Source organism: Helianthus annuus, chromosome 6 (assembly GCF_002127325.2).
Source record: "Helianthus annuus cultivar XRQ/B chromosome 6, HanXRQr2.0-SUNRISE, whole genome shotgun sequence".
NCBI lineage: Eukaryota > Viridiplantae > Streptophyta > Magnoliopsida > Asterales > Asteraceae > Helianthus > Helianthus annuus.
In genome coordinates this window covers 558,279-583,605 of record NC_035438.2, presented here as the reverse complement: position 1 = coordinate 583,605, position 25,327 = coordinate 558,279, and the positions used below count along the sequence as shown (strand labels likewise).

Here is a 25,327-nt window from a genome sequence, read left to right as displayed (position 1 = left end):
TGAATGATTAAGAGAAATAAAAGTAGGGATGGTTTGAACTTTGATGTTTTTTTGTTTGTTAATGTGATAGGAAGTTAAGAACTAGGGTTTGATTGTTTGAGAATTGAAATGGACCCGACCCGACCTGATCTGATTCTACCCGCTATGAAACTTTGTTTGTTTGTTTTTACTTGTTTTACATGACTCGACCCGATCCGACCCGCTATGAACCGATTTTTTTCTGTAGCTAGGGGTCTAAAATCTTTAAAAAATTTCCGCACCCCCAGGAAAAAAATCTTGGGTCCGCCACTGATTTGTGTACACTCTCTCCAACTCACCGCATAACTCAATCAAGTGGGTATAGTCACCGATCGGTGACTCCCACTCCCCGCACCACTCACCGCACATTATACCATCCACCCTTATTGTGAATGGTCTTATATATTCGGTTCAAAAACTTATAACTGGAAAGTATAGCAAGTTGTCTAGTGTAGGCTATAGCTTTTTTTAACTGAGTGGTTTGTATTAATGGAGAATAATCATTTGAGCTTTTGGACTATTATATATTATTTATTGTTTCTATTATGATGTTGGGACTCCAAAAGTCCCATAGAGATGGATTTTGCTTCATGCAGAAGCTGTTTTTTAATAACCTAACTCAAAACACCCCGTCCCTAAATCTTGGCCATATAGCAGAAGTTTATATGATATTAGGTGGTTTGGCCATTTATAATCAATGTTTTCATTGTTCAATTTTAAGGCTTACATAGAATACAATATGCACAAACAAAGTCAGCAGAAGTAGATGACACTTTTGTACCCCGGGAAAAAAACGAAAGAAGCATGACAATAAAGGTACCGCATTTGTTATTGCTTGGTGTTGTCCTAAGTTATGGGAGTGAATTCTGTATATGTATACACTGTCACTCTCCAACGAGTTCACTATTTCTAGTCATCAATATTTGATGCAAAAAGATACATTGCCAGCTAGGTTAAGTCTTAAAATGGAGATAAGTTGTAATCCTATCCTATGAAGGTCAAAAGTAAGGCTCCAGAAACAATTTCTCATGTAAAGAAAGGTTCACTTTATATAATAAAGTTGGCACGTCAAATGCAATTACAAAATTTACATTATAATTCTAATTGTTTAACAGATGTTTCTTTTTAAGTTTAACCCATTTGACGACGTACCATTGCTATGTTGATCAGTAGTACATGCACATTTGTTTCTTTCTCTCTGATTTAATTAATGGTAAATCAATCAATGTGAGATGTTTTTGGTTCAAGATTGAGTTATTTATTTCTATTCTTAATAATGCAGAATTCAAGAAATGCCTGTAAGTACAAAACAAACATCTCGAGCGAGGCTCTTCAAGGGAACAAGTGTAAAATACAGACTAAATAATGTGAATTAATCAACACAAGAGAATGAATTGTGATCATACATACATTTAAACCCTCTCCAACTCCACATTATGTTTCTCTAATTGGTCTTTTAGCTCTTTTCTCCACCCTTGAATCAATCTTTCCTGCTTTTTTATAAGATCAGTCTTTGTCTTCACTTCTTCCTCCATCATCGCAATATCCTGCAGCACCAATATCCTTTCAAAATTACACACCCACCCACAATAACATCATAGAATACCAACTTACTCGCCTTTTACTACTTAACATGCTCTTTTAGAAAAGTTACACCACAATAGCTTCTCAATAACAGCTTATTGCATTTTGATACTAGTTTGAACTGGTTTAATTTGGTAATTTAGTGATAAGACACCTCATTAGATATATGCCACATAAGCAACAAAGTCGTAACTAAGTGATCAAATTACCACCAGCTCAGGAGATAACACATATAACTACTAAAACAGACTAACCACTTAGATTCAACATTACCAGCTCAGGACTTATTACTGTATAATATAACATTTCACGTCAAGCTTAGCTACAGTACTGAGTTTGATTGGTCAATTCAGATTTTAGGATTTCATGCACTTTAGTCTTCCTTATTGAATTTTCATCTTTTGTGTTTTCTTTGTCCCGAGAAACCCACCGATTCAAAAGGCCACATCAGATTTCCTCTTTGTTTTCTACCTTATTTGTTCAATTCCTCCAATTAATCTAGAAAAACTTTCAAAATCCAGATTTTAAATGAAACAAGAGAACCTAGCTTACACTGTGAATAGGCCGGGCCATCTGAATTTTTTAATATAGTACAACCGTCTGAAACATGAGGTACAAGTGTTTGAAGCGCCCATGCCTCTTTGCCACCACCGGTGTTTTTCCGAGAAAGAGAGCGAGAGGAAAACACAAACACCGGCTGCTAGAGTTCCGGCGTACAAAGCAAAGATTGAACGGAATCTCCACACATGCAGCGGCTTCCGGAAAATAAGACGACGTCTGGTGTTGGATCTGGCATATGCAACACCAGAAGCGCCATCTTGGAACTATCGTCACCACCGGACCCCCTTGCCTGGTTTTGTGACTAAAAGAGATGGGGGAGGGCCGACGGTTTCGACGGTGATGGATGATAAAGAGAGGCAGAGAGAGATTGGGGAGGGAATGGTGGTGGGCAGTACGCATACGGGAGAGAGAGAGAGAAAACAGATTGGGAGAGGATGGTGAGGTGTAGGTGAACAGTTGGAGAAGTTAGATGGTGGCGGTGGCATTGGCGGTGAACTGGAATGATGGAGATGAACAAGAGATTATAAAAAAAAAGAGGGGCTGCATGAAAAGGAAAAAAAGCAACAAACAGAAGAGATAAGGTAGTAGAGATGAAGTCAACAATACTTTTAATCAATTTCTCGATGAGTGACAATAATTTCAAACGATCTGTCCTAATTTTGCAATATAATTTACCTTTAAATAAGTATAACTAAGCTAACATGATGTACAAGTAAACACAAAAGGTGATCTTTTGAATGGCTGGTCAGATTTGAACAATTTAGTTATAGGGGCCATTTAGTGTCACATAAAATGTCAAGTAGCTTAGCCATTTACGTTCAACATTGTAAATTTAAAAAAAAAATTACTAACAATGTCGGTGAATTTTCTCAAACTCGGAGATTTCATAGTTTAGAGACTAAATTTCATACTTTATATTTTAAAGACGAATTTAAGTTAATAAAATATTCGTGAAAGAAAGTGGTCCGTGCCGATATAAATTTGAGTTCGACTACGTTTTACGTTGGGTCGTGGTATATGTTCGTGTTTGTCTTACTTTTTTTATGTCACGTGGCAGTACAAATTCACGTTTTTGCTTTTTAAGATTTTGCTCAGTTTTAGTCGTCATCATTTTCTTACGACTTAGCACAGTTTTACGACACATGCCCCGCAACGCGGGGATTCACCACTAGTTTGAAACTAAAAACAAAACAAAAATCATAAAGATCATATCATGCAGGAGTTGATTACCTTTTGCAAGATTTCTTCTTTGGTTGGCTGATCCTCACGCTGCAAACTGATAAAGTACAGTTGGAGTTTTTTAGCAGCCTCCATGAAATCTCTAGCATGCCTCTCTACATCAACTGAAAAGAAAAACAAAAGAGTTCATATAAACTAGCTAGGAAACCACGAATCTGTCACTGTGTCAGCATTCCTGATTAAAAGAATCTAACACACGTATAGCAATAACACATCAATATGCTACAATATCCTCACGTAATGAAATGAAAGAACATCATATTCATGAGCATATTGCAACTAAGTTCTTTCTACACTCAATAATGTTTCAAGCAGGAAATGATACGTTTTGAAATGGGCTAATTTGGTAATTTGATCATCTAATAACAGGTTTCTTGCTTATGTAGCATTATTATGATGAAGCTGTTTTCATTAAATTATCAGACTTAACCATTTCAAGAAAGTACAGTTAACAAACTAGCTCATTTTGTGATGTAGTGGTCAGGTGACTTGACATGCCACTAAATTATACCATACTAGCCCATTTAAAAAATGTCAAATCACCAACATTATTGAGCAAAATTACCAAAGTGTCCTTAAACGAAAGACAAGAGGTTGCTCACTCTGATGTGAAGGGTGGGGAGAACGATCAATAGCTTGAAGCTCTCTTGCAGGAAGACATGGGAGTAAAGCAGCCTCCAACGCCATAACATATCCAATCATATCATCTTTCGTTTGTGATTGAGGAGAATGCATCTGAGTATCATGTGGATCACCCAATTGTCTCTCAGCCATATTTACAGCCTACTCTTAGCTAAAACATAACACACCATACAATATTGTAAGAGAATAATCATGAACTGGAGCCTAAGGTGAAAATCAATATCCCATTTGGACATGCAAATCAGCGATTCAACAGAGTAAAAGTGTGCAAAACGAAAAGTCATTATCTATGCACAATGCCATACTTTTTTCAACCATATATGAGAGGAATTCACATAAAAATATAGATACCGCAGATAAGATTATCCATTTTGGCAGTTGTGCATAAAAACCAAAAGTCATGTATATGTTACATTAAATTATCTCACTTTGTAGTTTCCTTGATTGCCTATCATTATATCATCAAAAGTAATTAAAATGGGTTTTTAAGTTTGGTGTCTGCAGGTAGGCAGGCAGAGTTTCCTTTGTATGTCGTTGTAACCTTAAATTCACATGATATTTGAATAGAAAGACACAACAACACATATAGAGAATTACTTGCAAGCTTGGTTTTAAAACGCGCGCATAATGCGCGCATAATGCGTGATGCGCCCGATGCGCTAATGAGAGCGCATCGCAACAGCTGATGCGATGCGTTTACGTGATGCGAGAATATTGCGCGCATTTCGCATAATGCGCTCATCGCATAATGCGCTCTGATGCGCGCAACATTGTTTTTTATGCTTTTTTCCAGATTTTATGAACTGTGTTCGGTTTTTTCCATAATTAACATCTTAGTATGCTTGATTTGAACCAAAAAACACAACTCTTACCTTCTAATTACGTCAGTTGTTTTACTTTAAGTATGTTTTTATAAGTTTTTATGTATAAATAATTTTTAACTATTTTTTTTATAAAGAACGCATCACATACGTGATGCGCTCGCATCACGCATCACGCATCGCGCATCAGATTTTTGGACTAAACGCATCGGAGCGCATCACGCAATTTAAAACCAAGCTTGCAAGTTGTAACTGCAACTAACATCATTTTGATAAAGTAGCAAAGGTAGGTGGTACACATTGAATTACTAACCAGAGAGAGAGAGCCAACATAACTTCCATAATTCACAATTCAACAACAAAGCACAAAATAAATAGAAAGTCTGTTTACCTCAAAAGAATCTTATGCGATGTTAACCCTAGGTATGAAAAACGAAAGAGAAGAGGGTCTGGGTTTGGGTTGTCTGTGATTCGCCTTGTGCCCTCATCTATTCGTCTGCGATTAAAACCCTAATTTAACCTACCTGGGCTATTGACAATTGGGATGATGGTATAGAACTACAGACCCGTAGTATTTGAGTTTTTGACATTTAACTAAATTACTACAAGAAAAAACCCCTAATTCAACCAACTAAGATTATATTATAACTAAGATTAAAACAGATAGCCGGAAGGAAATAGACTTACGGGAGCAGAAATGATTCGTCGTCTTAGGGTTTCCTCTTCAAGTTCAAGTCGACAGATCACAATTACAACTGGTGCGGGCTAACAACTGGGCTCAGAACTAAGATAAATATTGTGGGCTACTTGGCTGCATAGTGGGCTAAGATAAATGGACCTACTTCACTTGTATATCCATTTTAGGTAGTAGTACTAGTATCCGGTTCTTCAATCCACAATATTATTAGGCTAGAGTCAAACACGCGGCCCGTCCCAGGAGAAAACCACGCATTTAATGGCTTGTGTAAAACCACTTGGCCCTCCCTCTTTTGTGCACTAAAAATCACCACCTAAGATAGAGGTCATTATATGGGTTATAAGGTTATTTGGTTAGAACTGAATTCAGGATTATGGAGTCGAAAACCAAAGTGCTTATTCGGTTTCACTTTCAAATCGAACTGAATAATCGAATAAAAACTGGTTTGTCATACGATTCAGTTCGATTTTGGGTTATTCGGTTTGTAACCGAAATTCGCCAAATATGGGTACCGGTACCGGAATGGTACCGATATTTGAAGGTAAATTCAGTAAAATATCAGTACCGTACTGGTACCAAAAATACCGGTACCGAAATTCGCCAAATATGGGTATCGGTACCGAGACGGTACCGGTATTTGAGGGTAAAATATTGGTACCGTACTGGTACCGAAAACGCTAAAAAGTGGGTACCGATTCGGAATCGAAAAAATCGGTATGGGAAATTCGGTAGCTGTACCAAGTACCAAATGCTCATCCCTAGAGGGCCAACATAAGATACGAAACCTTTGGAGAATCATAAACATGTTTCTCCAAGTTTCTACGAGCAAGACCTTATTGGGCAGTAGGTTCATCAGGAATTATTTCATTTTTTTATAGAGTTTTGAGTTTTGTATTCTTATTTTTTTTTCAATATTTTACGGTTTGACACTAGTATATAAGTGTGAAATACAACTAGCAAAAGAAAGGTGGATTGGATTAAGGTTTGAAAGTGAAGAAATTAGAATCCATCCCCACCCAAACGATGCAATTAAATAATTTTGCGACAACACGCAAAGCTGTAAAAATACATAGCGTTTCGTTATCCCACCAACTCAACCCCACAATGCAAAACACACACATTACTGCCTCCGGGCCTCGTGATCACATGATGATGGTGTTGTGGAGGCTGAAACAACAATCACTTAATACTCGTGTGTTTTCTTCATTTCTCTGTCATTGCCATTTTCTGCACCTCAACATTGCCACCCAATGCCATTGCCAACAGATCACAGTAATCTCAAGGACTCAAACTATCCCTCACACACACACAGGCATCCCTTGAAGATCCCTATACAATAGCATTCATAGAGATATATAGGTGATTATGTTTTAGAAGCAGGGTGCACACAACAAGTGCACGTACTGTCTCTACAATACAGGTTTGTTTACCTTCTTACAGCCATGCTCGTCATATAAATTCATGCATTACAAAACGTTCTAAATTGTTTGCGGATATGTTTAGTTGTTTAGTGGTATTTAATTTGCTGTTTTCTGTACAAAGTTATGAAGTGTATACAAAAGCTTAACACATAGTAGCCCGAATGCACGTCAATGTTTTTTAAGAGAACAATGACTTGATGAAATTCTAAAAAGCTCAATTTAAATGCCATAAACAAGAATTAGTTTAGATGAATCAAAGATGCATTTGCCATGGAAGTGAAATCAAGATCAGTGCAAAAGCACCTAAAACTCAAAATTGTACCAGAATACAGTTGATAAAATAAATCTGATAACATATTTTAAAAGCCAATCCAGGTAGAAAAACAAACATAAAACAAAGTCAACCTTCCGCTCAGTCTTCCTCTTCGCCCTCGTTCTCAGCAATGTTGAAGTAACGTAACTCATACACATTGCGTTCTTTGTTAGAAGCAATCACCCGAAGCCAGTCCCTCACATTGTGTTTTTTCAAGTATTTCTTTGTTAGGTATTTCAAATACCTGAAAAATACGCAAGCAGTTTTACGTGTTAATATAAATTGGATAATGAAATAATAATGATCAACAAGATAAATACATGCTGCATGCACTTTTAAACCAATGAATGCATGACTTTCAAATTCTGATTCCAGTTGACTCTCAGCCTTTGTGGAATTACTCGTTAAAAAAAATCACCATTTCCATTCAATGAAACAATGTAAACAAACATATAGTAGCCTGAAGGCACGTCAATGTTGTCAAAGGCCCTTTGGGAGTGCGACTGGGCTCTAAGGTGGGGTAAGCGTATGGACAACGTATTGCTACTACCTAGGTGCTCCAGCGACCTTCGGACAAAATTCCGGCCAAACTTTGATCAGATTCTGCAAATTCCGGGCAAACTAGTCTAAAACATCCAAAATTGGCCTAGAACCAGCCTAAACTAGCCCTAAACAAACCTAAAACAAATCAAAAACCCCAAAGATGATATATTTATTTAATGCGTCTTATCTAGTGCCCTCGCTTGCCCAAGCTCACACTCTGTGCCTTAAGTTAGCCTTTGACAACAATGGTGCACGTGCACCACACGTGTGACGTAGACGTAAGGCTAGAACCTTTTTAATCCAGCATTATTAATAAGATAAAGGTCACCGCATGGCTTAATCTATGTAATGTACATTATTAATAAAAATTTCTAAGTAAGTTACATTTTGGTGTGATATACCACAATTAAAGTAAAAACTTGCAAGTGATTATGAAATCAACACCTAATGAATATACAGTCATAAATTCATGTATTAACTAACTAAACCAACCAGAACAATAGAGATAAATATGCATAAAACTAATAAACTGTAAGTATATAGAGACACGAGTGAGTATATTAATAATACTACCTTTTGGAGAAGTTGCTATCAGCAGTGACGGAGATCTTGTTCTTTTCACGGGAAATGGTAACGGAGTCACCGAGATTTCCAGCTTTGCCACCAACCTTGATTCTCTCCTGAAGAAACTTCTCAAGAGATGCAATCTCCATGATCTTATCCTCAACAGGCTTCCCGCAATCAATCACGAACGTCGATTGCTTCTTCTTCCCGCCCTTCGCTCCTCCATGACTCATCTTGCTCCTGAACCACAAACGAGCAATCAGAATACTCGATTGACGACATTATTAGCAGATTTTGCACAATTACATACCTGCTGCTGGATTCGAAGACGGAGGCCAACTGCAACTGGAATGCGATGAGATGGTGGAATTTGTGTTTTAGGGTTTTAAATTAGGGTTATTAAGTGGGTTGGGTCGAGCCCGGTTTGTCCACTTTGATGATCCGATCCATAGCGTTGTAAAGTAAGCCCACGTTTGTTACCAATGGGCTGGAATTTCTTTTTTCTTTTTTTTTTTTGAACGGCAAATTTGGATCACTGACGGACCACTGGAGTATCATCGTGCCACCAGCGGAACCACCCGATCATATCCATCTCCACTAGACATAAGGCGTATACACCAATTCAGGAGAAAACCCAATAAATATAGGAAAAACCCTCTTGTGGAAATCGAACGCAAGACCTATTGGTCACAAAGTCTTATCCCACCACCAAGATGCCACTAGGCTATAAAGCCATGGACTGGGCCTGGAATTTATTACCTTATTTGCATGCCAATATAAAAAGTTTAATTATATTATTTATATTTTATATGCTATAAGATATAAACTTTATCTTTTAGAAATTTTATCATTGTGGAAATAAAAATTATAGTCTATTTTTAAATTTAACTAGCAATAACACCCGCGCGCGTTGCAGCGCGAGAACATCGCAAACATCGAATGGATTATTCCAAACAATTAGGACACTTACAAAAAAAATCATATGGTTTCGATTAGTTAGCCCATTGGGATTAGGTTAGTGAGCCCAATACCCAAATGATTTTAAAAACTAATAAAAAACAATTAGTCCATGTTGGGCGGCAACTAGTGCCTTGTGGATATTGAAACGTCGTATAGCACCAGAGTAGGAGACAGACCTGGTTCGACGAAGAACTCACAGAGTTTGCACTCTTTTGTTCTTCGATTGTTCTTCGATTTCAGTCTTGCACACAACCACGGGCCACCACGCATAGAGTCTGTTCGAAGAACTCAGTCTCACGATCACGAATCACGTATTCAAGTAAACATCAAAACATTAATCGTCAATCGACCATTGTTCAGTACTTCAGTTGTTATGTTTTGTCTTTGGTCGAATTCACTCATTCAGACCCTTATTAGTTATTAATTATTATGTTTCTTTTTGTCGAATTCAGACTCTTGTTTAGGCGATTAGTTATTGTTGAATTCATACCCTTTTTCTGTTGTGCTGAAGACTAAATTGTTGGTTTATACAAAAACGATTGTCAAATTCAGGCCCGTATTCTTTTTTTTTTTTTTTTTTTGTCGAATTCAGGTATGATTTAAACTGTGAAGAGTTGATTCACTTATTTGCTATCAAGAATGCAAGGAAAACTTCACGAATCATTGGTTAGCTATTAGTTTATTAGTTTTTACTGCATGTCACATATTCGAATACTATATTTTGTATTTTGTTAATTGCATTGTTTATCGAATACTATATTTTTGTCAACGGTTCACGGTTGTATGAAAAACTAGTTTAAATTATTTATTTCGTTAAGGCCCGAGGGCATGTTTTTTCGAGCTCGAACGGGGTACAAGAATTCTCATGGCCGGCCTTGGGCACTGCACTCAAGGTACCGTTTTGTTTTCTTTATATACGCGCAAACATATATAAATGGGTGGCAGTGGCTGTGACATGACAGGTGGTGAATGGGATGATTGAGGAAGATGCAAAGAAGAAGTTTTTTGAAGATAGAATATCGTTGCTCGAGCAAAGTAAAGTGGATGGGACCATCTTGTGGTGTATGAGAAACTATGGATGCTTGTACTGTACGCTTCCCGCCAACCCTCCCCGTCTTCTAGACTACTTTCTTTCTTTCATACTTGGATTTCCTTAATAAATCATGTTGGACTTTGCTTGATACAACATATCCATGGTAAAAAAATAATGAAATAGAATTTGCATGCACCCACCCCAACATATGCATTCGCAGCGCTACGTTTGCTTGCGGGGTGGCTGATGAGGGAGGGCAACTGAATAATGAAAACACATGAATAATGAATACACCATAATAACATTGCCAAACCATAGAATTCCCCAAAAAGTTCATCCAATTGAATAATGAAAACACATGTGTAGATAGATATATATACCTATTGAATTATGAAAAACAAAGCTGGGTTGGTTGCTGTCTATCATCATGCTTAAAACTTAAAAGTCATGAAATAGCATAATGGCATCATCAAGAATCATAAAAGAAGCTTCCAGAACCTTCCATTTGTCGTGCGCTTTTTTGCGCATGTTTGCCGCTTCATCTCCTTCCTTTAAGCTTTTTCCCTTAAGCAACTGCAAACACATTTTAAACAAAACATAGCTTATTATCAATACCACCAGCACCACCATTGTTATTTTTACAAATCAACAAAAACAAAGGGGAAAATACATACATCTTGTGCATGATCAAGCTCATGTACAAGGCGAAGTTTTAAGTTGAGGGCAGCATGATACATATCATCTAAAACTTGTTCCCAAACGGAACGTTTATTCAATTCCCACAACATAATCTCCATTTTCTGAGCTTCGTTTCCAACTCTCTGAAACAAATCAACAAAAGATGTTGACGGCAGCATCATACTTTAGTGTTTTTTTCTATATTTATATACTTAATAAGATTATACAAACAATATTCTTATATATTAATATAAATTAATAATAATAATATTGTTGTTGTTGTTGTTGAGGGCAGCATCATACTTTAGTGTTTTTTCTGTATAAGGGGTTTTAAGCGTCTGAAAACACTTTGGGTGACATTCAACCGGACTAATTTAGGCCAAGTTTCAAAATTTTACGAATAGATAAAATACAACCCGAAATGACAAAGCTTTAAGACGGTACCTCAAGATTCAAATAATCATCTTTCCATAGCTGAAAAAGAATCTTCAGTGCATCTTTCTTTTCAACAAATGTAGTGCTGGATATCTTTCAAAAGGTATAACAACAAACATAAGATTATTTACGAACGAAAAAGAAACATCATTAACAAAAGATTCGACTACCTTATCTGTCTCAATACGCCGTTCACGTTCAGATAGCAACCTGAATATCCTGTAAGCCTCCCTTCCATATTTTTTCAGCACAATGGATTCAACCTGCAAAACAAGAAACGCGTAGGAGATTAAAAAGTATATTTTCTTCCATTATAATATAATATTATAAGAGAGAGCAAACCTCCTGGGCTTGAGCCTGAAAAATGATTTTCTTCAAGTCTGTGTAAATAACAATACAGTCAAATCCAAATATATTAAAATAGTTCTTTTTTAAATAACAGGTGGCATTTTCAACCGATTTACTTAAAATGAGTCAAAAGTTACTGGGTCAAACTGAAAGTCAACTAAAAGGGGAACGGGTCAAACAAATGTAAAATGGGTCAAACTGTACCTATGCTATATGTTTCATCAATCCCGATTGTTGGAAGTTCGCAGCCCAATTGGACAAGGGCGGCCCGAACACGCTCTAAAGTCAAACTTCGACCTTCTTCAGTCTTCATTGCTTCCTCATAGATGGTTTCCAAGAGAAGCGGAACTGTACATCACAGAAATATATTACAACCACAACCGTACCCGTCAAAAAACGTAAAAGGTAACCAACCTGTTTTTTCTGTTTTCACACTAGTTTCCTCTTTTCTACTTGCCTCAAATATTGCACTTAGGACGATGCCAGCTACACTATCCACACGTTCCGTCACACGGGAAACACATGACTGTAGTAGACCACATATAATAAAAGAGTTAAAGACAATATATTATTGGAATTTATGAAGACAGGGATTTCACGTGGGCAACATGGGAGTGCATCTTAGAATATTCTATTATTCTAAGGTTTTATTATTTCTGCATTTTGTTTCTGGGTCAAATAAACCGGGTCTTTAGGACTCTTTTGTTTACGTTAGTGGGTAGGCTAGGTCTTGTTTTCTGTTGAGTCTTCCTAGTTTTTCGGTTAAGTAGTTTATGAACGTTGTAATGGTTTGGCTATTTAAGCCTTGGTTTCGTAGTTAATGAAGTATCCATTCAGGAATATTGTGTTTTGTATGCACTTGACACTTCAAGTGGTATCAGAGCACAATTGTGAGATCCATTAGAGAGTGAGTGTGATCAGTTGTTCGAGAAAAAAGGAAGTGTTGCTGCACAAGAACGATGACAGAAGAGAGTCATTTCCAGGCAACCCATGTACCGAAGTTTGACGGAGATTATGACCACTGGAGTATGGTCATGAAGAATCTCATCCAATCAAAGGAATGTTGGAGTGTAGTAGAAGATGGGTATGCAGAGATTAAGGCCGGGGAACAAGCAACACCCACCCAGAGGAAGAACTATGAAGGTGGAACAAGAAACATCTTATGGCAGAGGAAGAGGTAGAGGAAGATCTTCATATGGTAGAGGAAGAGGCAGAGGACGAGGGAGGAGTTCATTTGACAAAAGTACAGTTGAATGTTACAAATGTCACAAGATGGGCCACTTCCAGTATGAATGTCCCGCTGATGAGAAAACACTAAACTATGCTGAATATGATGAGAGTGAAGAGCTGCTGCTGATGGCTACAGTTGATGTTGAGAAATATGAACAAGAAGAGAAGGTGATAAAAGCAACTCATGAATCGGTAAAGGATGGAAAGGAAAAGGTATGGTTTATGGACTCTGCATGTTCCAATCATATGACAGGAGATAAATCTTGGTTCACTAAACTTGACATGAGTTTCAATCACTCAGTCAAGTTAGGGAATGACAAAAGGTTAGAAGTAAAAGGAATTGGTGATGTGAAATTGAGAGTTAATGGAATAACTCAGATCATAACTCAAGTGTATTTTGCCCCTGAGTTAACCTCTAACCTAATTAGTGTGGGACAGCTTCAAGATAAGGGAATAACATTTGTCTTCAAAGAAGGTTATGGCAGAGCTTATCATCCAGTGAAGGGATTGATCATAACTTCTAAGATGACAAGAAATCGAATGTTTCCTGTCCTGGTTACTAGAGAAGAATCAAGCAGCTGCATGCTAATCACCGCAGGAGATGATTTATGGCATAGGAGGTTTGGTCATGCAAATCACAAAGCCCTCAGAATTATGCAATTCAATAACCTGGTTGATGGTTTACCCAAGGTGGCTCAAAAGACCAAAGTGTGTGAAGTTTGTGCCATTGGCAAGCAGAATCGGGTAGAAATTCCAAAGCAAAGTACATGGCGTGCATCAGAGAGGCTGCAACTCGTGCATACAGACATTTGTGGGCCTATAAAACCAATATCTCAAGGCAACAAGAGGTATGTACTTGTTTTTATTGATGATTATTCAAGGAAGACGTGGGTTTATGTATTGGGCACAAAAGGGGAGGCATTTGAACACTTTAAAAGTTTCAAAACGTTAGTTGAAAATGAAACTAATAATAAACTCAAATGCCTAAGAAGTGATAGAGGGGGAGAGTTCACTTCTCAAGAGTTCAAAGAATTCTGTGAAAAGGAAGGAATAAAAAGGCAGCTTACAGCTGCCTACACACCCCAGCAAAATGGGGTGGCAGAGAGAAGAAACAGAACTCTTATGAACATGGTAAGGTGCATGCTTAATGAGAAGAAAATGCCCAAGTTTTTCTGGGCTGAGGCTGTGATGTGGGCTTGTCATATCCTTAACAGAACAGTTACTCGGGCCTTGGATAAAAAGGTCCCTGAAGAACTGTGGTCAGGTGTCAAGCCTAGTGTGAGGCACTTCCGAGTATTTGGAAGCATCGGGTATGCTCATATTCCAACCCAGTTGAGAACAAAGTTGGATGACAAGAGTCACAAGTGTATCTTCCTTGGTGTGAGCATAGAGTCAAAAGCGTACAGACTTTATGACCCATCAAGCAAGAAACTTGTGATAAGTAGGGATGTTACGTTTGATGAAGAAAAGAGTTGGGATTGGTTGTCTAGAAAGGAAATAGAAGAAGAGTTGATTAGTGAAGAAGAAGCTGTGATAGCCGGCATGAGTGAACCTGATAACAATGCAACGCAACCAGGAGAGACACAAGCAGAAGAAGCAAGTGAAAATAATGAAGAAATTCACTCACAAACTGATGAAGATGAAGGCAGCGATCATGAAATTCCCGAAAATGATATTCATGCCCCTGAACAATCTAATACAGCTGCAACCAGCAGAGTTAAAAAAACACCAGCTTGGATGAAAGATTATTATGTCAGTTATGCTGAGGAAGATATGATGGCCTTATACAGTTCAATAGAAGATCCTACAAGCTATGAAGAAGCTGCTCGTGATAAGAAATGGATAGTAGCAATGAAAGCAGAAATTGATGCAATTGAAAGTAATCAGACGTGGGAGTTGGTTAGAGCAGCTCCAGGGATAAAACCAATAGGGGTGAAATGGCTGTACAAAACAAAGTTAAATGAAAAGGGTGAGGTGGAAAAGTACAAGGCCAGGTTGGTGGTTAAAGGCTATGCTCAAAAACAAGGTATAGATTATAATGAAGTCTTTGCTCCTGTTGCTAGATGGGACACAATAAGAGCATTTCTAGCAGTCGCAGCAAGAAAGGAATGGCTGGTGTACCAACTAGATGTAAAGAGTGCGTTCTTAAATGGTGAGTTGAATGAAACGGTCTATGTCGAGCAGCCAGAAGGCTTTGTGAAGAAGGGAGAGGAAGAAAAGGTATACAAACTTAAGAGAGCATTGTATGGGTTAAAGCAGGCCCCAAGAGCCTGGTATCACAGAATTGAATCATATTTCAAGAAGGAAGGATTTAAAAGGAGTGATCATGATCACACATTATTCATTAAAAGGTCTGAAGCAAAGGTTTTGATGGTGAGCTTGTATGTAGATGATCTAATTTATGCAGGAAGTGACAAGAGAATCTGTGAAGAGTTTAAAAGATCCATGATGAAGGAGTTTGCAATGACTGACTTGGGTCTCATGAGGTTTTTCTTAGGAGTTGAAGTGAAGCAAACTAAGGATGCTATAGAGATTAATCAGAACCAGTATGCTAAAGAAATAATGCGGAGATTTGGCATGGAAGAAGCTAACTCGGTGTATATTCCTATGGTTCCTGGAACAATATTGACCAAGCTTGGATCAGGGGAGGATGTGGATGGAAAAATGTACAAAAGTTTGGTTGGAAGCCTCATGTATTTGACAGTTACAAGACCAGACATTATGTATGTTGTAAGCCTCATTTCCAGGTTCATGTCAAAGCCGAGGGAGGATCACTATCTAGCTGCAAAAAGAATTCTGAGGTATGTGAAAGGTACGTTGAACTATGGGTTAAAGTATGACAAAAGGAAGAAAGAAGGGTTAATGGTGTTTGCAGACAGCAATTATGCTAGAGATAATGAGGATAGAAGAAGCACTTCAGGTTATGTGTGTCTATTGAGTAGTGCAGCTATATGTTGGTGTTCAAGGAAGCAAGAGATAGTCACTTTGTCCTCAACTGAGGCGGAATATGTAGCAGCTGGGATATGTGCATGTCATTGTGTCTGGTTGAAGGGCCTCCTTGAAGAAATGGATGGAAAAGTGGGTACAGTCAAGATCAATTGTGACAATACGTCTACAATAAAGATGTCCAAAAATCCAGTTATGCATAGAAGAACCAAGCATATAGATATTCGCTATCATTATTTAAGGGAACTGGTTGAGAAACAAGTGATTAAGCTGGAATTTTGTGGAACAAAGCAGCAGTTAGCTGATGGGATGACCAAGCCAGTCAAGCAAGAAACGTTCAATGAGATAAGAGAGGCCTTGGGAGTATGTGAAGTTAAACAGGATGCTTAATAGAGTTCCTGTTTAAGGGGAGGATATTGGAATTTATGAAGACAGGGATTTCACGTGGGCAACATGGGAGTGCATCTTAGAATATTCTATTATTCTAAGGTTTTATTATTTCTGCATTTTGTTTCTGGGTCAAATAAACCGGGTCTTTAGGACTCTTTTGTTTACGTTAGTGGGTAGGCTAGGTCTTGTTTTCTGTTGAGTCTTCCTAGTTTTTCGGTTAAGTAGTTTATGAACGTTGTAATGGTTTGGCTATTTAAGCCTTGGTTTCGTAGTTAATGAAGTATCCATTCAGGAATATTGTGTTTTGTATGCACTTGACACTTCATATATATATATATATACACACATACATACAAAATTTACGAAAATATGTGAGAGGAGAAAAAACCTTATGGCGTAGACGCCGTACAAGTTCCTCAAAATTGACACGCCAAAGTATTTCTTTATGATCATTTGTTGCCCAACTCTCTGTTTCAGGTTCGAGCTTGCGCTGTAAAACACCGCATGTATCAGGTGTTGATCAACTTAAAAAGATAACAATACACGTTTTTTTAAATAGATATGATGACCGACCTTTTCACCAACAATGTCTGTAATGGAAGATTTTTTGTTATCTTCAAGGGCCCCACCGATCAATGTATCTTCCTCAACTAAAAATCTCTGTGATTCCATGGGAGTTGCGGCAGCTAATGATCGCGCCTCTAAGGTTTGTGTAGCATCAGCTATCTGAAAGAAGCAAATTCACAAGTATGGACGAAAGTCGCAAAAATGGCCAAACCTAAGGGACAAATATGGCATTAAAAAAATACCTTTTAATATGGCTAATAATTGATAGTGAACCAGTTGTTACCTTAGACTTAGCTCGTTTCTTTGCACCTTCCTCTAGTGGTTCAAGAAACGGTTCATGCGCAGGGCACCTTTCAATATAACGGGCCTGAGCAAGTTTACCGAAGTTTTCACGTACCACATTCGTAGCACTGCTATTTTCTACACGGTAATGAAAAGTTTTAGCACGCGTGTTAAAACTTAAACAACCTCTATTGAAAAAAAGATTACAACGGGACTAACCTCCGCTTGCCTTATGTTTATCCTTATACCTATCCATATTTTGATTCAACGATAACCTACCGTATAACTAAGCTAACATGATGTACAAGTAAACACAAAAGGTGATCTTTTGAATGGCTGGTCAGATTTGAACAATTTAGTTATAGGGGCCATTTAGTGTCACATAAAATGTCAAGTAGCTTAGCCATTTACGTTCAACATTGTAAATTTAAAAAAAAATTACTAACAATGTCGGTGAATTTTCTCAAACTCGGAGATTTCATAGTTTAGAGACTAAATTTCATACTTTATATTTTAAAGACGAATTTAAGTTAATAAAATATTCGTGAAAGAAAGTGGTCCGTGCCGATATAAATTTGAGTTCGACTACGTTTTACGTTGGGTCGTGGTATATGTTCGTGTTTGTCTTACTTTTTTTATGTCACGTGGCAGTACAAATTCACGTTTTTGCTTTTTAAGATTTTGCTCAGTTTTAGTCGTCATCATTTTCTTACGACTTAGCACAGTTTTACGACACATGCCCCGCAACGCGGGGATTCACCACTAGTTTGAAACTAAAAACAAAACAAAAATCATAAAGATCATATCATGCAGGAGTTGATTACCTTTTGCAAGATTTCTTCTTTGGTTGGCTGATCCTCACGCTGCAAACTGATAAAGTACAGTTGGAGTTTTTTAGCAGCCTCCATGAAATCTCTAGCATGCCTCTCTACATCAACTGAAAAGAAAAACAAAAGAGTTCATATAAACTAGCTAGGAAACCACGAATCTGTCACTGTGTCAGCATTCCTGATTAAAAGAATCTAACACACGTATAGCAATAACACATCAATATGCTACAATATCCTCACGTAATGAAATGAAAGAACATCATATTCATGAGCATATTGCAACTAAGTTCTTTCTACACTCAATAATGTTTCAAGCAGGAAATGATACGTTTTGAAATGGGCTAATTTGGTAATTTGATCATCTAATAACAGGTTTCTTGCTTATGTAGCATTATTATGATGAAGCTGTTTTCATTAAATTATCAGACTTAACCATTTCAAGAAAGTACAGTTAACAAACTAGCTCATTTTGTGATGTAGTGGTCAGGTGACTTGACATGCCACTAAATTATACCATACTAGCCCATTTAAAAAATGTCAAATCACCAACATTATTGAGCAAAATTACCAAAGTGTCCTTAAACGAAAGACAAGAGGTTGCTCACTCTGATGTGAAGGGTGGGGAGAACGATCAATAGCTTGAAGCTCTCTTGCAGGAAGACATGGGAGTAAAGCAGCCTCCAACGCCATAACATATCCAATCATATCATCTTTCGTTTGTGATTGAGGAGAATGCATCTGAGTATCATGTGGATCACCCAATTGTCTCTCAGCCATATTTACAGCCTACTCTTAGCTAAAACATAACACACCATACAATATTGTAAGAGAATAATCATGAACTGGAGCCTAAGGTGAAAATCAATATCCCATTTGGACATGCAAATCAGCGATTCAACAGAGTAAAAGTGTGCAAAACGAAAAGTCATTATCTATGCACAATGCCATACTTTTTTCAACCATATATGAGAGGAATTCACATAAAAATATAGATACCGCAGATAAGATTATCCATTTTGGCAGTTGTGCATAAAAACCAAAAGTCATGTATATGTTACATTAAATTATCTCACTTTGTAGTTTCCTTGATTGCCTATCATTATATCATCAAAAGTAATTAAAATGGGTTTTTAAGTTTGGTGTCTGCAGGTAGGCAGGCAGAGTTTCCTTTGTATGTCGTTGTAACCTTAAATTCACATGATATTTGAATAGAAAGACACAACAACACATATAGAGAATTACTTGCAAGCTTGGTTTTAAAACGCGCGCATAATGCGCGCATAATGCGTGATGCGCCCGATGCGCTAATGAGAGCGCATCGCAACAGCTGATGCGATGCGTTTACGTGATGCGAGAATATTGCGCGCATTTCGCATAATGCGCTCATCGCATAATGCGCTCTGATGCGCGCAACATTGTTTTTTATGCTTTTTTCCAGATTTTATGAACTGTGTTCGGTTTTTTCCATAATTAACATCTTAGTATGCTTGATTTGAACCAAAAAACACAACTCTTACCTTCTAATTACGTCAGTTGTTTTACTTTAAGTATGTTTTTATAAGTTTTTATGTATAAATAATTTTTAACTATTTTTTTTATAAAGAACGCATCACATACGTGATGCGCTCGCATCACGCATCACGCATCGCGCATCAGATTTTTGGACTAAACGCATCGGAGCGCATCACGCAATTTAAAACCAAGCTTGCAAGTTGTAACTGCAACTAACATCATTTTGATAAAGTAGCAAAGGTAGGTGGTACACATTGAATTACTAACCAGAGAGAGAGAGCCAACATAACTTCCATAATTCACAATTCAACAACAAAGCACAAAATAAATAGAAAGTCTGTTTACCTCAAAAGAATCTTATGCGATGTTAACCCTAGGTATGAAAAACGAAAGAGAAGAGGGTCTGGGTTTGGGTTGTCTGTGATTCGCCTTGTGCCCTCATCTATTCGTCTGCGATTAAAACCCTAATTTAACCTACCTGGGCTATTGACAATTGGGATGATGGTATAGAACTACAGACCCGTAGTATTTGAGTTTTTGACATTTAACTAAATTACTACAAGAAAAAACCCCTAATTCAACCAACTAAGATTATATTATAACTAAGATTAAAACAGATAGCCGGAAGGAAATAGACTTACGGGAGCAGAAATGATTCGTCGTCTTAGGGTTTCCTCTTCAAGTTCAAGTCGACAGATCACAATTACAACTGGTGCGGGCTAACAACTGGGCTCAGAACTAAGATAAATATTGTGGGCTACTTGGCTGCATAGTGGGCTAAGATAAATGGACCTACTTCACTTGTATATCCATTTTAGGTAGTAGTACTAGTATCCGGTTCTTCAATCCACAATATTATTAGGCTAGAGTCAAACACGCGGCCCGTCCCAGGAGAAAACCACGCATTTAATGGCTTGTGTAAAACCACTTGGCCCTCCCTCTTTTGTGCACTAAAAATCACCACCTAAGATAGAGGTCATTATATGGGTTATAAGGTTATTTGGTTAGAACTGAATTCAGGATTATGGAGTCGAAAACCAAAGTGCTTATTCGGTTTCACTTTCAAATCGAACTGAATAATCGAATAAAAACTGGTTTGTCATACGATTCAGTTCGATTTTGGGTTATTCGGTTTGTAACCGAAATTCGCCAAATATGGGTACCGGTACCGGAATGGTACCGATATTTGAAGGTAAATTCAGTAAAATATCAGTACCGTACTGGTACCAAAAATACCGGTACCGAAATTCGCCAAATATGGGTATCGGTACCGAGACGGTACCGGTATTTGAGGGTAAAATATTGGTACCGTACTGGTACCGAAAACGCTAAAAAGTGGGTACCGATTCGGAATCGAAAAAATCGGTATGGGAAATTCGGTAGCTGTACCAAGTACCAAATGCTCATCCCTAGAGGGCCAACATAAGATACGAAACCTTTGGAGAATCATAAACATGTTTCTCCAAGTTTCTACGAGCAAGACCTTATTGGGCAGTAGGTTCATCAGGAATTATTTCATTTTTTTATAGAGTTTTGAGTTTTGTATTCTTATTTTTTTTTCAATATTTTACGGTTTGACACTAGTATATAAGTGTGAAATACAACTAGCAAAAGAAAGGTGGATTGGATTAAGGTTTGAAAGTGAAGAAATTAGAATCCATCCCCACCCAAACGATGCAATTAAATAATTTTGCGACAACACGCAAAGCTGTAAAAATACATAGCGTTTCGTTATCCCACCAACTCAACCCCACAATGCAAAACACACACATTACTGCCTCCGGGCCTCGTGATCACATGATGATGGTGTTGTGGAGGCTGAAACAACAATCACTTAATACTCGTGTGTTTTCTTCATTTCTCTGTCATTGCCATTTTCTGCACCTCAACATTGCCACCCAATGCCATTGCCAACAGATCACAGTAATCTCAAGGACTCAAACTATCCCTCACACACACACAGGCATCCCTTGAAGATCCCTATACAATAGCATTCATAGAGATATATAGGTGATTATGTTTTAGAAGCAGGGTGCACACAACAAGTGCACGTACTGTCTCTACAATACAGGTTTGTTTACCTTCTTACAGCCATGCTCGTCATATAAATTCATGCATTACAAAACGTTCTAAATTGTTTGCGGATATGTTTAGTTGTTTAGTGGTATTTAATTTGCTGTTTTCTGTACAAAGTTATGAAGTGTATACAAAAGCTTAACACATAGTAGCCCGAATGCACGTCAATGTTTTTTAAGAGAACAATGACTTGATGAAATTCTAAAAAGCTCAATTTAAATGCCATAAACAAGAATTAGTTTAGATGAATCAAAGATGCATTTGCCATGGAAGTGAAATCAAGATCAGTGCAAAAGCACCTAAAACTCAAAATTGTACCAGAATACAGTTGATAAAATAAATCTGATAACATATTTTAAAAGCCAATCCAGGTAGAAAAACAAACATAAAACAAAGTCAACCTTCCGCTCAGTCTTCCTCTTCGCCCTCGTTCTCAGCAATGTTGAAGTAACGTAACTCATACACATTGCGTTCTTTGTTAGAAGCAATCACCCGAAGCCAGTCCCTCACATTGTGTTTTTTCAAGTATTTCTTTGTTAGGTATTTCAAATACCTGAAAAATACGCAAGCAGTTTTACGTGTTAATATAAATTGGATAATGAAATAATAATGATCAACAAGATAAATACATGCTGCATGCACTTTTAAACCAATGAATGCATGACTTTCAAATTCTGATTCCAGTTGACTCTCAGCCTTTGTGGAATTACTCGTTAAAAAAAATCACCATTTCCATTCAATGAAACAATGTAAACAAACATATAGTAGCCTGAAGGCACGTCAATGTTGTCAAAGGCCCTTTGGGAGTGCGACTGGGCTCTAAGGTGGGGTAAGCGTATGGACAACGTATTGCTACTACCTAGGTGCTCCAGCGACCTTCGGACAAAATTCCGGCCAAACTTTGATCAGATTCTGCAAATTCCGGGCAAACTAGTCTAAAACATCCAAAATTGGCCTAGAACCAGCCTAAACTAGCCCTAAACAAACCTAAAACAAATCAAAAACCCCAAAGATGATATATTTATTTAATGCGTCTTATCTAGTGCCCTCGCTTGCCCAAGCTCACACTCTGTGCCTTAAGTTAGCCTTTGACAACAATGGTGCACGTGCACCACACGTGTGACGTAGACGTAAGGCTAGAACCTTTTTAATCCAGCATTATTAATAAGATAAAGGTCACCGCATGGCTTAATCTATGTAATGTACATTATTAATAAAAATTTCTAAGTAAGTTACATTTTGGTGTGATATACCACAATTAAAGTAAAAACTTGCAAGTGATTATGAAATCAACACCTAATGAATATACAGTCATAAATTCATGTATTAACTAACTAAACCAACCAGAACAATAGAGATAAATATGCATAAAACTAATAAACTGTAAGTATATAGAGACACGAGTGAGTATATTAATAATACTACCTTTTGGAGAAGTTGCTATCAGCAGTGACGGAGATCTTGTTCTTTTCACGGGAAATGGTAACGGAGTCACCGAGATTTCCAGCTTTGCCACCAACCTTGATTCTCTCCTGAAGAAACTTCTCAAGAGATGCAATCTCCATGATCTTATCCTCAACAGGCTTCCCGCAATCAATCACGAACGTCGATTGCTTCTTCTTCCCGCCCTTCGCTCCTCCATGACTCATCTTGCTCCTGAACCACAAACGAGCAATCAGAATACTCGATTGACGACATTATTAGCAGATTTTGCACAATTACATACCTGCTGCTGGATTCGAAGACGGAGGCCAACTGCAACTGGAATGCGATGAGATGGTGGAATTTGTGTTTTAGGGTTTTAAATTAGGGTTATTAAGTGGGTTGGGTCGAGCCCGGTTTGTCCACTTTGATGATCCGATCCATAGCGTTGTAAAGTAAGCCCACGTTTGTTACCAATGGGCTGGAATTTCTTTTTTCTTTTTTTTTTTTGAACGGCAAATTTGGATCACTGACGGACCACTGGAGTATCATCGTGCCACCAGCGGAACCACCCGATCATATCCATCTCCACTAGACATAAGGCGTATACACCAATTCAGGAGAAAACCCAATAAATATAGGAAAAACCCTCTTGTGGAAATCGAACGCAAGACCTATTGGTCACAAAGTCTTATCCCACCACCAAGATGCCACTAGGCTATAAAGCCATGGACTGGGCCTGGAATTTATTACCTTATTTGCATGCCAATATAAAAAGTTTAATTATATTATTTATATTTTATATGCTATAAGATATAAACTTTATCTTTTAGAAATTTTATCATTGTGGAAATAAAAATTATAGTCTATTTTTAAATTTAACTAGCAATAACACCCGCGCGCGTTGCAGCGCGAGAACATCGCAAACATCGAATGGATTATTCCAAACAATTAGGACACTTACAAAAAAAATCATATGGTTTCGATTAGTTAGCCCATTGGGATTAGGTTAGTGAGCCCAATACCCAAATGATTTTAAAAACTAATAAAAAACAATTAGTCCATGTTGGGCGGCAACTAGTGCCTTGTGGATATTGAAACGTCGTATAGCACCAGAGTAGGAGACAGACCTGGTTCGACGAAGAACTCACAGAGTTTGCACTCTTTTGTTCTTCGATTGTTCTTCGATTTCAGTCTTGCACACAACCACGGGCCACCACGCATAGAGTCTGTTCGAAGAACTCAGTCTCACGATCACGAATCACGTATTCAAGTAAACATCAAAACATTAATCGTCAATCGACCATTGTTCAGTACTTCAGTTGTTATGTTTTGTCTTTGGTCGAATTCACTCATTCAGACCCTTATTAGTTATTAATTATTATGTTTCTTTTTGTCGAATTCAGACTCTTGTTTAGGCGATTAGTTATTGTTGAATTCATACCCTTTTTCTGTTGTGCTGAAGACTAAATTGTTGGTTTATACAAAAACGATTGTCAAATTCAGGCCCGTATTCTTTTTTTTTTTTTTTTTTTGTCGAATTCAGGTATGATTTAAACTGTGAAGAGTTGATTCACTTATTTGCTATCAAGAATGCAAGGAAAACTTCACGAATCATTGGTTAGCTATTAGTTTATTAGTTTTTACTGCATGTCACATATTCGAATACTATATTTTGTATTTTGTTAATTGCATTGTTTATCGAATACTATATTTTTGTCAACGGTTCACGGTTGTATGAAAAACTAGTTTAAATTATTTATTTCGTTAAGGCCCGAGGGCATGTTTTTTCGAGCTCGAACGGGGTACAAGAATTCTCATGGCCGGCCTTGGGCACTGCACTCAAGGTACCGTTTTGTTTTCTTTATATACGCGCAAACATATATAAATGGGTGGCAGTGGCTGTGACATGACAGGTGGTGAATGGGATGATTGAGGAAGATGCAAAGAAGAAGTTTTTTGAAGATAGAATATCGTTGCTCGAGCAAAGTAAAGTGGATGGGACCATCTTGTGGTGTATGAGAAACTATGGATGCTTGTACTGTACGCTTCCCGCCAACCCTCCCCGTCTTCTAGACTACTTTCTTTCTTTCATACTTGGATTTCCTTAATAAATCATGTTGGACTTTGCTTGATACAACATATCCATGGTAAAAAAATAATGAAATAGAATTTGCATGCACCCACCCCAACATATGCATTCGCAGCGCTACGT

At 37.7% G+C, this 25,327-nt stretch overlaps 5 protein-coding genes across 11 annotated transcripts; all 5 read right to left on the bottom strand.

Moving 5' to 3' along the window:
* Window positions 1-1,253: 1,253 nt before the first annotated feature.
* LOC110864224 (mediator of RNA polymerase II transcription subunit 28) lies at window positions 1,254-5,673 on the bottom strand. Of its 3 annotated transcripts, none has more exons than XM_022113245.2 (4): window positions 5,553-5,673; window positions 4,005-4,195; window positions 3,394-3,506; window positions 1,254-1,565 (listed from the first exon to the last, which is right to left on the bottom strand). In XM_022113245.2, the coding sequence occupies exons 2-4, from the start codon at window positions 4,174-4,176 to the stop codon at window positions 1,431-1,433; spliced, it is 420 nt and encodes a 139-aa protein (XP_021968937.1). In that variant the 5' UTR covers window positions 4,177-4,195; window positions 5,553-5,673; the 3' UTR covers window positions 1,254-1,430. The 3 variants fall into 3 exon arrangements, with proteins under 3 accessions (XP_021968937.1, XP_035830184.1, XP_021968936.1); XM_035974291.1 differs by lacking the exon at window positions 5,553-5,673 and adding an exon at window positions 5,125-5,552 and having other exon boundaries at window positions 4,005-4,648; XM_022113244.2 differs by having other exon boundaries at window positions 1,318-1,565; window positions 5,257-5,559.
* Window positions 5,674-7,226: 1,553 nt separating this feature from the next.
* Window positions 7,227-8,844, bottom strand: LOC110864225 (60S ribosomal protein L22-2-like). Its single transcript, XM_022113246.2, has 3 exons — window positions 8,714-8,844; window positions 8,413-8,643; window positions 7,227-7,540 (listed from the first exon to the last, which is right to left on the bottom strand). Exons 2-3 carry the CDS (start codon window positions 8,634-8,636, stop codon window positions 7,396-7,398), a joined length of 369 nt encoding a protein of 122 aa, XP_021968938.1. The 5' UTR covers window positions 8,637-8,643; window positions 8,714-8,844; the 3' UTR covers window positions 7,227-7,395.
* A 1,834-nt stretch (window positions 8,845-10,678) lies between these two features.
* On the bottom strand, window positions 10,679-17,548 carry LOC110864226 (DNA-directed RNA polymerase III subunit rpc3-like). 3 transcript variants are annotated; one of them, XM_022113247.2, is made up of 11 exons: window positions 17,492-17,548; window positions 17,274-17,410; window positions 16,997-17,149; window positions 16,812-16,913; window positions 12,272-12,383; window positions 12,062-12,205; window positions 11,852-11,889; window positions 11,680-11,772; window positions 11,519-11,602; window positions 11,071-11,217; window positions 10,679-10,969 (listed from the first exon to the last, which is right to left on the bottom strand). In XM_022113247.2, exons 1-11 carry the CDS (start codon window positions 17,526-17,528, stop codon window positions 10,835-10,837), a joined length of 1,182 nt encoding a protein of 393 aa, XP_021968939.1. In that variant the 5' UTR covers window positions 17,529-17,548; the 3' UTR covers window positions 10,679-10,834. The 3 variants fall into 3 exon arrangements, with proteins under 3 accessions (XP_021968939.1, XP_021968941.1, XP_021968942.1); XM_022113249.2 differs by lacking the exon at window positions 17,492-17,548 and having other exon boundaries at window positions 16,997-17,201; window positions 17,274-17,412; XM_022113250.2 differs by lacking the exon at window positions 17,492-17,548 and having other exon boundaries at window positions 17,233-17,332.
* Window positions 17,549-18,057: 509 nt separating this feature from the next.
* LOC110864232 (mediator of RNA polymerase II transcription subunit 28) lies at window positions 18,058-20,378 on the bottom strand. Of its 3 annotated transcripts, none has more exons than XM_022113257.2 (3): window positions 20,256-20,378; window positions 18,708-18,898; window positions 18,058-18,209 (listed from the first exon to the last, which is right to left on the bottom strand). In XM_022113257.2, the coding sequence occupies exons 2-3, from the start codon at window positions 18,877-18,879 to the stop codon at window positions 18,073-18,075; spliced, it is 309 nt and encodes a 102-aa protein (XP_021968949.1). In that variant the 5' UTR covers window positions 18,880-18,898; window positions 20,256-20,378; the 3' UTR covers window positions 18,058-18,072. The 3 variants fall into 3 exon arrangements, with proteins under 3 accessions (XP_021968949.1, XP_021968948.1, XP_035830183.1); XM_022113256.2 differs by having other exon boundaries at window positions 19,960-20,261; XM_035974290.1 differs by lacking the exon at window positions 20,256-20,378 and adding an exon at window positions 19,828-20,255 and having other exon boundaries at window positions 18,708-19,351.
* A 1,551-nt stretch (window positions 20,379-21,929) lies between these two features.
* LOC110864231 (60S ribosomal protein L22-2) lies at window positions 21,930-23,547 on the bottom strand. Its single transcript, XM_022113255.2, has 3 exons — window positions 23,417-23,547; window positions 23,116-23,346; window positions 21,930-22,243 (listed from the first exon to the last, which is right to left on the bottom strand). The coding sequence occupies exons 2-3, from the start codon at window positions 23,337-23,339 to the stop codon at window positions 22,099-22,101; spliced, it is 369 nt and encodes a 122-aa protein (XP_021968947.1). The 5' UTR covers window positions 23,340-23,346; window positions 23,417-23,547; the 3' UTR covers window positions 21,930-22,098.
* Window positions 23,548-25,327: the final 1,780 nt, after the last annotated feature.